The sequence below is a fragment of the Camarhynchus parvulus genome, chromosome 7, assembly GCF_901933205.1.
Source record: "Camarhynchus parvulus chromosome 7, STF_HiC, whole genome shotgun sequence".
Taxonomy (NCBI): Eukaryota; Metazoa; Chordata; class Aves; order Passeriformes; family Thraupidae; genus Camarhynchus; species Camarhynchus parvulus.
In genome coordinates, this window is record NC_044577.1 from 10,195,141 (window position 1) to 10,212,026 (window position 16,886).

The following is a 16,886-nucleotide window of genomic DNA, read 5'->3' on the forward strand; positions in this document are numbered from 1 at the left end:
TACACATACATTACCATCCCAGGAATGAATGACACTGATTATATAGAGTTTGGTTTCTGAAGAGAATTATTAGCAAGTGTCAAACTGCAGGAAGCAGGCAAGTGATGCTGCAGACTGTGCTAGATCTGAGCACATTTTATTATTTACTATTCATAAATAGCAAGCATTGCAATGAAACAACTGACCCCAAATGCCACAACTGGCAGCTGCTAGCTGTTCTGGTGATGATGGATCTCAGCCACACAGGAAGGACTGGACACAAAAAAAAAAAATTAATCAGTAAAGATAGACTAGAGTGGCCCAAATGCTTTAATAGTGAATTCTCCATAGTGTCATCAAGCAAAGAGAAAGCAAAAGAAAAAAACCCACAGAACTGAAGTAAGAGCAAATAAACAGAAAAGAAGTTTGTGAAGAGGACACTGAATGAAACATGAGAAAAAGCATGCAGTTCCTGTACCTTTCCATGTTAATATCCAATTAGTGAGGGGAGTTTAAAACTAGCCATTTTAGAGGCAACAGACCTAGCTGCAGCTAGTGATAAGTCTCTTGGCAATCATACAACTAGAAGTTTAGATTGATGTTTCTTAGACTAACATATCTATAAACAAAAGGCTTAGCCTCTTTCAATTTCTCTTACCTATACAGAAAATATTTTTTGTTGCTTCAGATGGAACATCAGACAATAACATGCAGTACAAATATAAAATAAGTGAACTTTTCCCCCAAATTATTACACCAGAACTGTTATGATAGACACAATTTATGTAAATCTACCTGCATGTGTATCTATACAAACATTTACATACATTTACAAACACATGTACATTTATATGGATTATATACACTGAACACAAATATTCCCCTATTACTCTTACCTGCAGAGAAAAACAGTCTGCTATGTTCAGTTAAATTTACAGAACACTCACCATGCAAAGGCCATCATGCACCACTATGATGTGAATGCAAGCATCCATGAGCTATAGCACAAATAACACTTTATTGTCTGGTACTGTTGATGCCATCCAAAAACACTGCTTGACAAAAACTATGGGAAAAGCAGTAACTGCAACGGACTAGAACCATGCCTACCCCCCAAAGGGGACACAGCAGCTCAAAAGGGTAGATAATAAAAAAAAAAGCTAAAAGCATGAAATAAAACAAACCCTACCCACCCACTCAATCCACATGCCAGAACCTTTTACACTTTTCTCACTCTGTAGACTGCAATTGTGTGCTCAGCTCCTCACGGGTCTCCCTTGTATACACACAAAATATACAATATTTACCAGGCCAGTGCCTCAGAACTTCAGATAAACACTTAACAAAAGTAAAACTTAATTCACAGGTATTTGTCCTGAGCCTGAAATCAGAGATCACAAATTTCAATCATCACTAAAGTTTCCACTGGTACTATAGCCCAGGTAACTTTTACCACCAGACACTATTTAACACATATTCTTTGGAAGCATCCAAACATTCCTATATCATCTTCTAATGTGGAGATGATCTGAAACCTCCAGTAGAGATGAGAAATCTTCTCACTTCCTAAAAAAAAGCATCACTTGGCAGCCTTTGATAATGAATGTTAGCCTTATCCATTTGTACAGACGTGAATATCTGAAGTCATGTGATCATCAACAGAACATGCTATTAACTGACAAAAGAATTAGGCTTAAAGTAAATATATTCACAAACACAGGGAGGGGATTAGCGTTTTTGATTCAAACTTGATCTTAAATACCAAATTTGGATCTCAAAATAATGTATAGTTGGACGTTGGAATATGTTGTTTTCTAATTCTCATTTAGCACTACTAAAAACTTTATACTAAAAAATAGCATTTTGTTGATGTAACTCAATAGTTACTACTATTTGTATTGATGATAGAATGATCAGAGAGAATGATGTGCTGTGAGCTGCATTTGAAAGCTGCAAGAAGTCTACAACTGCCAAAAATATCTGGATAGCAGCTGTAGCATCCCACTCTCACCACGTGACTTACAGCTCCTAGGACAAAGCCCAGGAATTGCACTGGGAATACACAGTGCAATAGAGGCAATTAGCAGATTACCTCCAAGGTACAGCCATTACTTCAGGCATTACTACTGCCACTACTTGGCAGTTTTCAAGCAGCAGATATATTTGTTGGGGTATTTTAAGCAGACTAGAGCCACCAGGCAGTTGCCTTTTGCAGCTGGGGAGCAGGTGGTAATACCACAGGCACTTGCCTAACACATAGCAGTGTGCTGCCAACATCTGTCTTTTTCAATCATTGATGAGAGCTCAGCCACAGACACACAATACAAGCTGATCATATTCATTACCTGGGAAACACATTCAAACTCCAAGTGGGTATGTGAAAAGGTAGTATGAAAATTTTAAAGGGAAAGTTATATTTTAGAGCTACTAATTACTAGTCAATGAAGCTAGCTAACTAAATAAAACTTAAAATGCAAAGACTACTCGGCATCTACCTGCAATGAATAAAATTATCAGAATTCAGTAAGTCTTTGGAAGGGTTTAACTATCTGTGAATCCACTTGACACCTGAACAGAGCAGAGTTTTAATTCTAGGTAGCAAGACTTCTGAGAAAACAGGAAAGAATGAGCAAGAAATAGAGGGCACTTTATTACAAGGCAATACTTGGGTTACAGCCCCCTCTGCTGGAAATATCCAGTACATATTGTTACATAGTAGTCAGGAAAAATGCTAAAACTGAAATAAGTTCAAAATGTGTGGAAAAGAGAGCTTATAACATGACTTTTATTCACTCATGTTTAGTCTTCCACTTGCAGCTGAGTAAGCACCTTTCACAGAAGAGTAGGTGCTGTAATATCGAGTATAATTACTGACAGCTCTAGATCTCTGTCATCAGCCAAATCAGTTTTGACATTTTTTCATATATGGCATCAACAGCCTTATCAATTTAGGTAAGAGCACCTTAAACTGGAAACCAAAAAAATCCAACAACTTGCACCAGGCGACATGGAATAATATTCAAATGGCCTTTCTAAATCAGAAGTGCACAAGAAAACACCCAGATGTGACTGACTGGGACAGCTTTTCATTCTCCATGTTTCAAAATTTCAACTCTTCATAACATGAGGTGCTTTTCTAAGGCTGAAGGAACGAATAAAAGGTAAAGACCCAGAGAAAGAAACAAGGATTTGTAACCATCATCTTAAAGAGCTGAATAACGTTCACCATTTTCTCTCAAAATGTTTCTTATTTGTCATTTACTTTGTAGCTCAGTCTTAAAATAACTAGGCATGTTTTGACTTCTTAGTTTCTCCAAATAGTTCCAAAACAAGTAACATGTTTGTCCCTCTGTAACAAAACTTCAATTGAAGAAAAATCTCAGTTTGTTTCCAATATTTCCCATTTCCTTATGTACCAATTAATGATTAAAAGACTTTTTCAACTATTGCCCTCTTGTCTTACTGTCACTGCTTCAAGAAAGAAGACAGCAATACTGCAGTGCTTGCTGTAACTATCTTGGTTTGATACTCACAGCTGCAGGCATGGCTATGTGACTCTGGACATAGGGCTGGTGATGTAGCGTTTGAACTCCATGATCAGAATACAGCTGGTATGAAAAAATACAAAAAATTAGCACAAAAGCTTCTTTCACAATGGTAAGTCTTTTATGCCTTTCATAGGAATTTAGAATCCTTAAAACTACAAATTGTGGGCTGAACTACTGACTTTTTAAAAACAATTTCCATATTTAAATCCATGTTTCCCCACTGATTAGCAAAGTTTAGTAAAGTTACTTTATCTTAAATCAGTGTCATAAATCACTTCCTTGGATGGAAGTAGCAGCTTCTCTATTACAAATCCATTTCACTCAGCTCTAATGGGAACAGTGTTTAAATGTGCAGACTAGCACATTGAAAATATAATTCCCAGCCGTATTATACAATATTTACATACAAGTAATGCAGACTATTCTTGGAATTTTACATAATTCTTCTGAAATTTGAAACACTGTTTCCTTTAACATGAATAATTTGCCTACCTGTAAACCAAGACCACATTATATCCAAATATTCCTTAAATAATTTCAACTATTTTCTGAGTGCTCACAGATATCAGATCTTTGTACACCCTTATATCAAAATCATGAAATAGTAACAGTAAAATAGTACTGTTAATAGTATTATGATTTTAAAACGTATACCAAGATTTATGCACCTTCAGAAAGGAAGAAAAATCCCCATAACCCAAGCCTTGTATTATTCAGTATCTTCGTAGGGAAATTAAATTACTTCAGAATGTCAGAATTTTCCACTTCAGATGTCCGAAATACCAGTTTTGGAATTTCTCTTGTAGGAATAAAACACCCATTTACTTTTGGAACCATACTTGATTACTAGTATTAATAATTAGATATCCTAATTTAACATCTATTTTGGCCTCCCTGTTCATGAGGAATGAATATTTGAGAAGTACCAATTAATACCAAAGTGAAAATGTGTGTAATTCAGTTGTTCCTGTAGCCATCTACTATAAATTTTAATATCCAAGCATGAAGAGATTGATTGAATGATTAAGTATTTTTTGCTTACAGTTTTTTAATTCTATATCAGTAACATTTCTAATGCTTAAGAATTTTTTAAAGTACAATAAAGCACTCTTAATTAATTCAGATCATCAGAATATTTAGAAACAAGCTTCTACTCACAGAAGAATTACTTTAGAAAACTATTGTGGTTCAGGGATATTCAACCCAACATTCCAAAGAATGAACTGCCATTTTATTTAAACATTACTTGCAAACAAAACCAATTGACAAGTCCTTATACTGCTGTCTGCAACACATTTGTGGCTCTCTAAAATGTTTCAGAATCAAAGCATTCTCCTAGACAGGAAGGGAAGTTCTAACCTGAGGACACCCGAAATTGTTTAACATCAACATAAGTCCCAGAACAGTTGACCTCACTGCTCCAATAGCCAGTGCTTAAAATAAAAGACTGTATTTTTCAATCACAAAAAAAAAAAAATAAGCACTTCAATTTTCAGTACACTTTTTTACATTTTTTGTAATACCTCAGGAACTGCAGCTTCCATTAGGAGAGGTGGAGATATACATCCACCTTCCTGGTTAATTCCTATTGGCTGATAAAAGACTTCAGATGGTTGCAGGTACAGGAGTGGAGGTGAAGAGGTAGGAGACTGAAATAAAACACATTATTCTAATAAATTTTGTAATTTAAGCAGGATAAATAGAAGAGCTTATTTTACAGTCTTTACTACATATAAAGCTTTAAAATAAAGTGTCAAATTAATCTTTGATAACCTAAAGAAACTAAGTGAGAGGGAAGTGGATAGAAAGGTCAGGTAGTAGGAGAAAAAAAAGCCCTTTAATTTTATGTGGTTTTCAGATTTTATTCACATTTTGGAGAACATTGCAAAATCCTAAAACCTGTAAAATTCACATTTAATCTTAAAATCACAGAAACATACTAGAGTTAAATTTTCCCTTGCAACACGGTTACACTAGCAAAACAAGTTTTTTGTTTTAAAATAATTAGAGAATCTCTGTAATTCAGCACCCTGATTTCAAAGCAGTGGATTGATCTATTAGAGAGGAACAGACCATAATTGGACAAGGCTGGCTGCTATTAAAATAATGAGGCTGCATTGTAACAGCTCAAGCTTAAGGGACTTGGTCCTCCCTTCAGGTTCAAACTCTTCAAGTTCCTCAAGTGTTCAGACTTCCATATTAAGCTGCTGTTTTACAAAACATACAAACTCTCCCCACAAAAATGACTGTTAACAATAACTTCTTCCTACTTCAAGGGCCTGGGTCTAATTTCACCCAATGTGTCTCCATGTGCTCCTGACAACTCTACCCCTATGAAATGTCACAGTTATCAGTTAATTGGTAAGTTAATATCCACTTCTTTAATCAAGTGAAATTTGGTAGTTTTTAACTGCTTCTAAAGAATTTCTTAGGTAATTTGATACAAATATTTTGCTAAACAGAAGGAGAGGGGAAGATGTTTTCTCTACATCAGACTTATATTTAGTGCTTCAACAGACATTATTTTATGCCTTCCATTGTAGCAGTAAATGTTGTAAATACATTGGTAAAATACAGCAATTAATACTAATTTCAACCAAGTTGTGAATAGTGGGAAATCTCCCTCTTAGATAAGCACAGCATACCTCTAAACTAGGTGAAAAGTAATGGTAAAATGCTGCAACTATGAACTGTATTTACCTGTGGAACAGACCACTGCCACTGACTTGAAAGACACTGTGTTGGTGCCTAAAATTGAACAAGAAGGTATCACTAATGTGGTGAAGAACAAATACACATAGAATACTACTATTCTCAAATCTGTAATTAATTCTTAGCTAAAAAGAGGAAATATGATTTTCATTAAGCCCCGAATTACTCAGGAACGTGGTTTTATCTCTTTCTACTCAGCCTCCAACTTGACCATTTCATAAACTTCAAAAACTTAAGTCAGGTTCTCAACAGAGGTGCTCAGAGCACATGAATCAATGGACCCAAGCTGTACCACTAAAAATGTGGCTTTAAGGGAAAGATGTTTTATGATGAGAAGGGTCAAGTATAGGAAGAGACTCTCCAGAAACACTGTGGGCAATCTTCATCATTGGAGCTACTTAAAACCCAACTGGACAAGTACTCAAGAAATCTGTTTTAACCAGCCCTACTCTGAGTAGGAGTCTGGCTTAGATGATAAACCAGCTGTCCTGCAACAATATTCTTTTGTTTTTACAAAAGAAAATGTAATTTATTAAACTTTCATGTAGTTACATAGCAAAATAAACTATATTCTACTGAAAAGTCTTCAATGAAGTTAAAATATGTTTCACACTATTATTACAAACTATTTCCTAAGACTAAACAGACCTGGGACAGTGCTGCAAAGAGAACTGCATGGCTGGAGGATTAGTGATGGTCTGAAAATCATTTTCAAACAGATACCTGATAATGGTATGTAGGAGACTGATAAACAGGTGGAGCAACCATCACAGGTGAACTGGAAACAGAGCGAGACTTCAAAAGAAAAGAAATTACAAATCTTAATGCAGCAATTTCATAAACTGTCACTGCTATTACACACAGCTCTGGAGTAATATGATACTAAACCACCTCCCTCCCTTTTGAAAATGATTCACAAAATTTTAACCTACACTTAAACTGCTTCAAATCCAGTGTCTCTAACAGCTTATGTTAGATCAAACAAAAATCTCTGGCATATTCACTTACACCTTTCTAGAAAGCACTAGGCCATCACTATCTAGAGATAGTAGAACTTATTCCTGGGGCAAGGCCCAGACTGATTATGAACTGTCCCGCTCAATAGGACACACCAAAGGAAAAGTGCTCTGTAGAAGCTAAATAAACTGAAGTGCTATTTAAAAAAAAAACAACCAAGCAACACAAAGTCTAATATCAGGAAGCCATTTTAACATTAGCATGAGGCATAGCCGAAGAAAATGAAGCAGAAGAGACTTGAAACCACTGCAGCTATCCTGGTCCATAGAAACGCATAAATACCAAAATAAATTCCTTACTGGCCATGGCTGCTGAACAGGAGAGACTTCAGATGTATGAAAATAAGCCACTCCATTATGGTAAACATATGGATATCCACTGGAAGTGGTCAAGTACATTGTACCAGCTTCTGGTGATACAGCAGTAGTTGCATACATTGTACCAGCTTGTGGTGTCACAGCAGAACCTGGAATAAATATTTAAAAACTTACTTGTAAATAACTTTTTTCAGATGTGTACACCATGAAAAAAGAGAAGATCACTTTTGATCTTCACAGAAAGAAAACATTCAAAGGAAAGAACATGGAGCAGCTTGTCTAATGCCATCTCAATTCCCTCTCAAACACGATCATGAAAGCAGATGGCCACAGGATGTCCCCAGAGCTATATGGGAAAGGCTGCAGAAGATGACATCCATACAAATAATTAAACACAACACATAATATGGGGAGATTTCTGAAGAGGAAAAAAAAAAAAGGAAAATTAATTCTGTACCTGAACCTGAAACCACAAAATAGTAACATAGTACAGAAAAAAACAAGGAAGAACACAATATAAACAACATCACTATGTAAGTTTTAGTTTTTCATCTTGCCTTGCAAAGGTAAAAACCACCATGAAGGGCCATTTTATGAACAGACAGAACACTGCAGAAATCACCAGAATGATCAGTGGATGACCAAGAAGGGTCCCACAGGGATTCAAGAGCTTTTATTGATAGTAAGAGTTTGACTAATTCCTCAAAAGCCTTAAGACACCTGGATACAACACAGCTGATAGATTATCCATAGACAGATTGAGATGTTTGTCAGGATAATGTTAAGCACACCTTAGGAAAACTAAAGGCTGTTTTAGCTCCAGTCAGCAATCTAGAGTAGCACTTACTGGTATCTCAGATATGGAGATCAACACAATCCCATGTCCACTAGCTACCAAGTAATTGCACAAGTAACTGCACAAACTTTCTGCCAGTGTTGAGTAAGTCTCTGGCAAAGAAAAAGGAAATCCTCCTCATCAAACGCAGAAAATTCACTGATGAAAAAATACATTTTGATGCAGGGGAAAAGCAAACCAAGTGGCTCTCCCAATTACATTCAAAGCCCTCACTCCAAATAATCCTACCACAGACAAGCTAAAAATAATTTTGCTTTACAGTATGAAAGACAAACACTATATATGTGGGCTACAGAAGACAGCAGTTAATTGTCCAGCTCTCTAATTCTGTGGAATATAATGGAACCCACAGCTCTACAGTGGCATTTGTAAGTCCAGGTGTTTTGGCTTCATGAACCCAAGACGAGCTGCAGTAGGACAAAGCATTCTGGTGACAGATACACTGAGCATGAGAGCAGACATACTGAAACCAGGTCTGAGGATGTGTCTGGATGGCAATATGATCTTATATCATAGATCTATGCTAGGCATGAGAGACAACAGGGAGTTGAAGAGGTCCACAAATAAAGATCTCAAAAGAGTGCAGCAGCTTTCTTTGAAAAGCTTTTTATAAAGATTTTTGGTTTACCCCTCTGTTGCTTCATGTCTCAATTAAAACACAGAGATATGCCCCTTTTCTATCAATTTACACATTCATTACAAGAGTCAGAGGAAGGAACCCCCACAAGTCAGGCAACACAACTGAGAAAATACAAGTCAAAGATGGAAAGTGAAATAAAGCATAGCAAGAAAATGGCATACAATCTCATGATGATGACTGAGCAAAGATCACACTGAATAATTTCTAGAGCAAAGAAACTATACAGTTGGAACAAGTATTCCATTTCCCCATGGCAAATAATAACCCATACACTTACACAAGGGAAAAGGGCATACTTGGGCACAAGGGGGGAAGGAGGCAAACTTCCTGTCTTCAGCAAGTGTGTCTGCACCAACAGCAGCAGCGTATACATGAACCACCCCTAATAGAGCATGACAAACTAAAGAAAGCTTCAGAATTAAATCAACATTCTTCTGTATTCTGGCCTCAGAATGAAGATGAGCTAAAGGATGGGTTTTTCCTAACTGTTCCAAAAGGTACCATAGGACAAATACGGGAGCAAAATCCCAAAGTACACTTCATTGCCTGCTATACTTAAAAAAGAAATCTGTTTTACATTTCTGACACACAGCCCTTACTGAAGACAACTGACCGATCTCACCCTAAAAGCTGGTGATTTATAGCCTACATTTTCAGTATCCATTCAATATCTTAGAAAAAACAGCTCAAGAAGAGAGTGGGGACTGCAATCACCCATTCCTTATGGTTTCTACCAAAGAAAGCAAGATGCAACAATCCTAATGGGTTTTAATAACATAAAATAATGAATGAATAACGATGCCACTAACCAGGAGAGCCTGCTTTATCCTGTAGAACCTGTGAGGACACACTGAATGTTTAGATTTAAGGTTCTACCAGGCTACCTTGAATTTCCATTCAGTTTGTTCCTAAATAAGTAACTCTCTCCAATAAGGTAAAAGAAACAACACATGGAGAGATAAAAGAACCAAGACACCATAAATCTCTTTATTTCAACATTTCCACTTGCATGCATTTGCTTCCATTGCAAACCATTCTGAGCACATACAACACACAGCATTAATGCAGTGCAAGACCAAGTACATCTTGGTTAAAAACTTCTATTCATATTGACAATACACAAATGCAAGTAAAAATACATACGAGCATTAGGACTCCGCACTTGTTTTCTTATTGCTGGTCCAATATTCAATTTCTTATCCTTATAGTTGAGCTTTTTAGCCTAGAATTAAAGAAATAAGACATTATTATTCTCTACACAGATCTAGGTATCTGAGAAGCAAAAAATAACTTAGTAGGTTAGACATTTGAGCATGAGAGCAGTTATGTTGAAACCAGATCCTAGGATATGTGTCTGGAACCTGGTGAAATTCCTCAAGGTCTGTTTTTAATACTAACACATAGTAGATTGCAACATAAAAGGAAGTTGTAGAGACATTACTCAAAATAGAAGAGTAGGACAAAAGAAAAAAAAATCAGAGGATGATCAGAATTTCATATAAGAAAAATCTTATAGCAGATCTCTTTAAACCATTTTAACTATCAGACCAAACTTATCTTCAAATGCAACTTGGCAAACAGAGGACCAGAGTACTCAGGCCTAGTACGAAATCAATGAATTCGTTTAAGAGACAAACATAATGGGGACTGTCACTTACATCTTGTAAAATCTTCTGTGCCTCTTCTTGGGTTTCAAATGTAACAAAGCCATACCTAAACAAAAATAACAGGAGCTAAGCCTCTAAAGTGTGTATTTGCAAACACAGCACATAGTTACTTGATGTACACTACAAGTGGCATTACAAGGTAAATTAATGGGTAAAAAAACAACCCTAGAAGTAAAGATTGAATTAACAACTGCATTCTTAGCACCTTTTTAATTACATTCAAGCATGTGGCAATATACTACCAAGAATGACCAGCTGTTCTTGTTACTCAGCCTATGCCTTAAATTCCTTCATTGCTATTAAAAAAAGATTTTGATCTAAACCTTTCACTTGTTGAGGTGGCCAAAGATGAGACACTTGAGATGTCTTCCAAGTTAATATTATACTGTAATTCATAGCACAGCTCCCACCTACTTCAGCAACAACTGTGAATGCTCCCCACTGCCACAAGTACAATCCACTATTTTAAACTGAGTTCTCAGAAAAAGCAGTGATGTAGCCATTATCTGTGAATTTTCCTGTAATTCTTAACAGGATTAGCATTAAAAAGAGTTCTGTAGAGATCAAGGATGAAGCAATTCTTATACTTTGTGACATAGTATGTCTTTTACAATACCTCTTCTAACTGCTGCAATAAATCAAAGAGGCTTTCCACTCAGAACTCCTGCTTTTCCAACCCCCTCAATTCATTCCCAGAGTAATCTAAGTGACACTGCCAGTGCAAAATAAGTATCTGAATGTATACAACACACACATAAGAAAACCCAAAAAACCTTTCTCCCCCCTCCAATAAATCTTCTTAAATGTCAAATATTTTTGAAATCTGTGAGATGTGTATTTTTGTGCACATGGTTTGTCAGGGTCATGGTTCATTTCTCAGGGTCACAGGACAAAAGGTACGAGCTCCTACCCCTCCTGCCAGCAGATCAGATTTTGCAATACAACATTATCATTCTTTGTGAGCAATTGTATGTTAATTTTAATACAGAATTTCAATAAATCTGACCAGCTGTACTTTCAAATTTGTGGGCTTTTCTTGTATTGGCATCTCTTAACTGGAAACATTTCCAAGTTCAAAGAAGCCAAAGTATTCTGCTTGGGACCTTACAGATGTAATCACAAACTTGTAAGTTTTTAAAGTCATTTGTCAAGCAGAAGCAACAAAGCCTGTGCTTGGAATTCAACAGAAACCCTAACAGCATGGAAAGTAATTATTTTCCAACAGATCTGCTGTGAGACATATGTTGGTAATCACAACTGCACAATTATTATGGGCTATATGGACACACACACTGCAATTTTCAGATACTTCTTGGAATTTACTAAAAGGGCAAGAGATCTGGTGACAGATCTGGGACCAAGTCTCTGAAGTCATGCAAGTGCACTCTCTGTGCTAAGAGCTGCAGCTCAGCACATTAGCTTGCTGACACATGAAGCTCTGACAGCATTAAACGGTCCTTACCCCTCAAGAGAGAACTTTAGAGGTGAACTCTCATGCACATTCCTTTTTGCTTCAGCCCTCTTTCCTCCCTTCTCTGGCAGTGCACTTCCCCACCTTACTGACATCACCATCCTTTGGGTTACAGCAATTTTACCATGCAATCTCAAGATTTCTCTGTATTTGTTCTTGGTCATTTCTCCTACTGGTGACTTCCAGTCTCAGTCTCCATTGTAAGTAATCATGATTTATTATCAGATTTGTCCCCTATGCTGCTGTTCCAAAAACCTTCATACAAAAATCTGTTACTGCCATGCACTCCAGCACAATCAGGTGTATCTCAGTTCTTCCTCCACTTTAGGCTCCTTTCCATACTGGCTTTCAGTAAGAGAAATATATTTAATAACTAAATAACCTTGCTAGGATAATCTACTTAAGCAGCAGTCACTAAGAAAACCTGAAAAAATGGAAACTATTGATTCTGTCCTAGCTACATGCAGCTTCATCTTATAACATGACTAAGAATTTTAGTTATGCAAATTGGAGATATTTATAAAGAGATATTAAAGGGCAAGAACACATTTTTGCACACCCAGAATAACTGAAACATCAGTGATAAAATATTATGAGCTATAAAAATCAATCAAATTTACTATAGTCAGCTTTCTACTATTTTCAATTTCCACAATACACTTATTCTACTATACCAACCCCTTTGATACTCCAGCTCTGTCATTTATTATCTTCACTTCTGTCACACTGCCATACTGAGCAAAAAACTTCTTCAGGTCATTTTCATTAGTCTAGTACAGTAAATCAAGAAGGGGAAAAAAAAAAGGAAAAGTTGGTTTGCATAGTTATTCAATTAATTAGTTCAGTGTTTACCTAAAGACTATTAATGGATGTACTTTGGATGAAGTTTGCTACAAACTAATTATAACCCTGCATATGAAGACAGAAGAATGAGTAAGTATGAGCCTCAGGGCCCACTTAACTACTGCATTAATTATTCAACAGTAATTCTAGAAACTCCTCATTAGTAGATTTATGTAACAACTGTCCTTTTACAGTTAAGATCAATGAAGCAGGTGTACTAGATCCAAATTCTATTTTCTGTTAATTACGCTCTAGAGCAGTTTACTGTACAAAAAATCACTGCCATACTTTCAACTGCAACACAACAGAGCATATAGATATACACAGGTCACATAAATCCCCCTAAATCACAGCGACTTAGTGGTCAAATCCATTGAATACACCATGATCCCTCTTTCTGAAGTGGTTTTAACATGAGAGTCTGCAAATACGTACAGGTACACTATACAAACTCCCCACTGTAAGAAAGAAAATGTTATTTCAATAGAGAGTGGTGCAAGTCAACTTGGAAGGAACTGCTCCCTTCCAAGTATGCAGGGAAGAAGACAACTTTCTAATGTAAAGACTCAGCTAAGCGTTGCGAACACTCCTCTGCCTTCTATGAATTTTTGTTTTACAATGTAAGCACATATCACATATGCTGCAGTAAGTATCACTTCTGAGTTTTAAGTTTTGCTCTACATAGCCCTTAGTTAATCCTACACCTAACACTGGGAGAAGTACAGTTACATGCACACACCATTCATCTATACTCCTCCTTAACTTCAAGTATATCAAGTACTGTTTTACTTCTAAGTTAACGACTTTGATTGTTTGTATACAATTCAGGGAATCCTCTCCAGCACATCAAAGGTTTATGTGCCTCATCCAAGTCTGAAATTGACTGGCGCTCAAAGTACTATCCAAGGACATAAGGGCTTGCTGCAGGAACTATGAATTTGAAAAGGTTTATGTGCAGAGCAGTGCATTAATGCAGAATAAGAAGGAAATGCTGTTTTAAGATGCACAGTGAAATCTGCAAACATAGTATTTAGAAACTTAGTAGAAACACATTCAGGACTTGCCTTTTCCTGCTTATGAGAACACAAAGGCACTTGTCAGATCCTTTAAGTTGGGTAAAGGCTTAGCATTCACCTTTGTCAGTGACACATGGCCTGCACCACTAAAGAAAGAGCTTTTCTGACCAAGATGAAAGTGTTCCCAACTCTAACTTCCCTTACTGAATTGTTTCTCTAAATTTGAGAGACCAGGTGTTTCCCCCTGCAAACAGGAATCACTGCCATGGTGATAGACAAAATGGCAAAATCATAAAAGAGCTTGTTAGAAAGCAAGTAAGTTTTTGTTGATTAACCGTCTCCCTTTCCCACAAAAATAAAGTCAACAGCTCTTGCATCACCCCAAGCAACTTGAACAAGACCTTTGGCTTAAAAAATAGCCCCAAAACCCCCAACTCTTTTTGTCATGAGATTGCCAATAGAAAGCAATTCAAGACTGACATATAAACTCTATGAGGATTAGATCAGAAATCTAAGGTTGTATTTGATATAAAGAATCATACCAAATGGAAGAGCAACTAAAATGGCTACAGAGGTTTCATCCCTTCTATTTCCTCGCCCCTCTGCAAAAAAAATTCCATCCTCGTTATGATTACAAACATGCTTAAACTGCTGTTGAAAATACAGTTTCACAATAAATTTTGAAGTATCAGCAACTGAACCAAGTCAACAGACCCATCAAAATGAACAATAAGTATGATAATTAATAAAAATGTTGATGTTAAACAGAAGAGTATTTTAACCTTTGAAATTGCAGTGAAGACAGAAGAGAGTAAGAGAGGTCTTTTTATAGCTCCAGAAATTTGCTTACTATTGGTGCAAAAAATTACTGTTCCTCTTAATGAAGTCTAATTGTACTGAAGGTCCTATACATCTTAGAATATGAACACCTCTATTTGAATTATCTCTGCCAAATAAAAGAGAAGACTCTGGAATTTCTTGCACTTGTTATGCAAAACAGTCTGAGTGAATTGTCAATTCTTGCTCCTCCTGAAATGAGCCAGTACTCAGGTCTCAGTCTAGGAGGATTGACACAGAGAAAATACTCTTGGTGGGAACAAAGCAACAGCTAAGCAAACCAAGCACGTTTTGCAAAAGTCAATGGCTTAATTAATTATCTAAAGTGGGAAGAGAGAAAAAACCTTAACCTTAAGCTTATCACAAATGTTAAAAGCAACTGAACAAGGTAAGAGTGGCCCAATGTTCACTGCTATTTAAAGATTTTAGGGAACACACACAGGCATGAGCATTCTAGGAATTAAGATCAATACTGCAAATTACCCAGAGAAGCTTACACACTTCTTTTAAAAACAAACTCTTGCCTTTAAGAAAATTACTATGGCGAGGAACATACACACTGTAATTGTTTGTGTGAACCAGAAGTGTTAGAGAAACAAAAGCCACTGAGGTTTGCTCCACTGGCCATATGAAACATTGTGACAGTTTATTAAATTACACTAAACAAAATGTTCGACATGTTTTTCTTCCATCAGCTCTGCTGATGACAAAGCTATTTTCTTTGAAAAAAGAAAACTCTGAAGAAGTGGTGTGTCGAAAGCTTCTAGGAGCTAGATGTACAGAGTCAACTTTGTAGAACTGTTACGGAAATCAAAGCTTAAAGCTTTATTCTCTACTGTAGGTTTGGCTATTAAAGTGAAGAAGACTTACCAACAAAACAAATACACATGACTGTGTCTCTCTTTTTTCCCCTGTTAATTTTTATACTGTTATAAATTATAATTTAACAGCAAAAAGAGGGAAGAATACCTTAAAATCAATTCCTCCAACAAAGACACGATTTGGAGTAACTGTTCCGAACCTTGGAGAACCGATCAGATTGTTTAACCTCACCGGTGACACGGTGTTGGGACATGAAGGCAAAGATTCTGTTTGCATCTGATCAGTGGCCTGCTGATTGAAAGAAAACATTTTCAAAAATCTTACTAGTTATTTATCAGTAAATGAAACAACTCTCAACAGACAATACATACAGAATTTTTCAGAACGCACAGCAGATGCTGAACATTAACCATGTATTTTTATTCAGAATGTAGCTCAGTGTTTAAACACAAGCTCAATCTTAATCAATTCAGTAACTTGGTGAATACACTATGGTCTGAAGTCCAGCGTTAAACACTCTTCCAAACTGGACACCAATCTTGGTTCAATTTGCAAAGCACCCCGCTGCATAAATTTCAGGTTACAAATCCTATTATACAACGTATCTTCTCTCTACTAGAAGCCCTTATTTTCAGCCTATGTAGAATGGACATTTTAAACTCAATCTCTGCTCTCACACACATCTACACAACTCTATTCTCTGCAACAGCCTCTGATTAATTTTCGAAGTGCTGAGCACCCATAATTCCACCACAGGAAATCAACAATCTCCATACACTGGATGAGAACAGATCTTGAAGACTGGTATTTTAATCCAACACCCTCTTGGCCTACAAACACAACACAGTGGTCTGAACAGAAATTCCCTCTGCAGAAGAACAACCAGATTGCTCTTGCCCCAGTAAAAGAGCATAACACAATGGGGTGTCATGGAAACCATTATTTAGTGAAGCCTGCCTGATGTTTTAAGTTCTAGCATGCTTACACTTGTGAACTGTGAAACAATTTAACTGTAAACTCCTTTCAAAACAAAATAATACTGCCTTACAAAGTCAACCCTAAGTGTGAAGATGCTAGCTGTACAGCAGGCACATAGTATTGTCACTATCTTCTCCAATATTACTTAATACTTCTTTAGCTACCTAAGAGTTACTCCAACTA

The 16,886-nt window shown here is 36.5% G+C and overlaps 1 protein-coding gene across 1 annotated transcript; it reads right to left on the reverse strand.

The window, feature by feature from the left end:
• Window positions 1-234: 234 nt before the first annotated feature.
• On the reverse strand, window positions 235-16,010 carry BOLL (boule homolog, RNA binding protein). Its single transcript, XM_030952540.1, has 10 exons — window positions 15,873-16,010; window positions 12,886-12,977; window positions 10,728-10,782; window positions 10,213-10,291; window positions 7,556-7,722; window positions 6,963-7,034; window positions 6,228-6,275; window positions 5,051-5,176; window positions 3,513-3,587; window positions 235-252 (listed from the first exon to the last, which is right to left on the reverse strand). The coding sequence occupies exons 1-10, from the start codon at window positions 15,999-16,001 to the stop codon at window positions 235-237; spliced, it is 861 nt and encodes a 286-aa protein (XP_030808400.1). The 5' UTR covers window positions 16,002-16,010.
• Window positions 16,011-16,886: the final 876 nt, after the last annotated feature.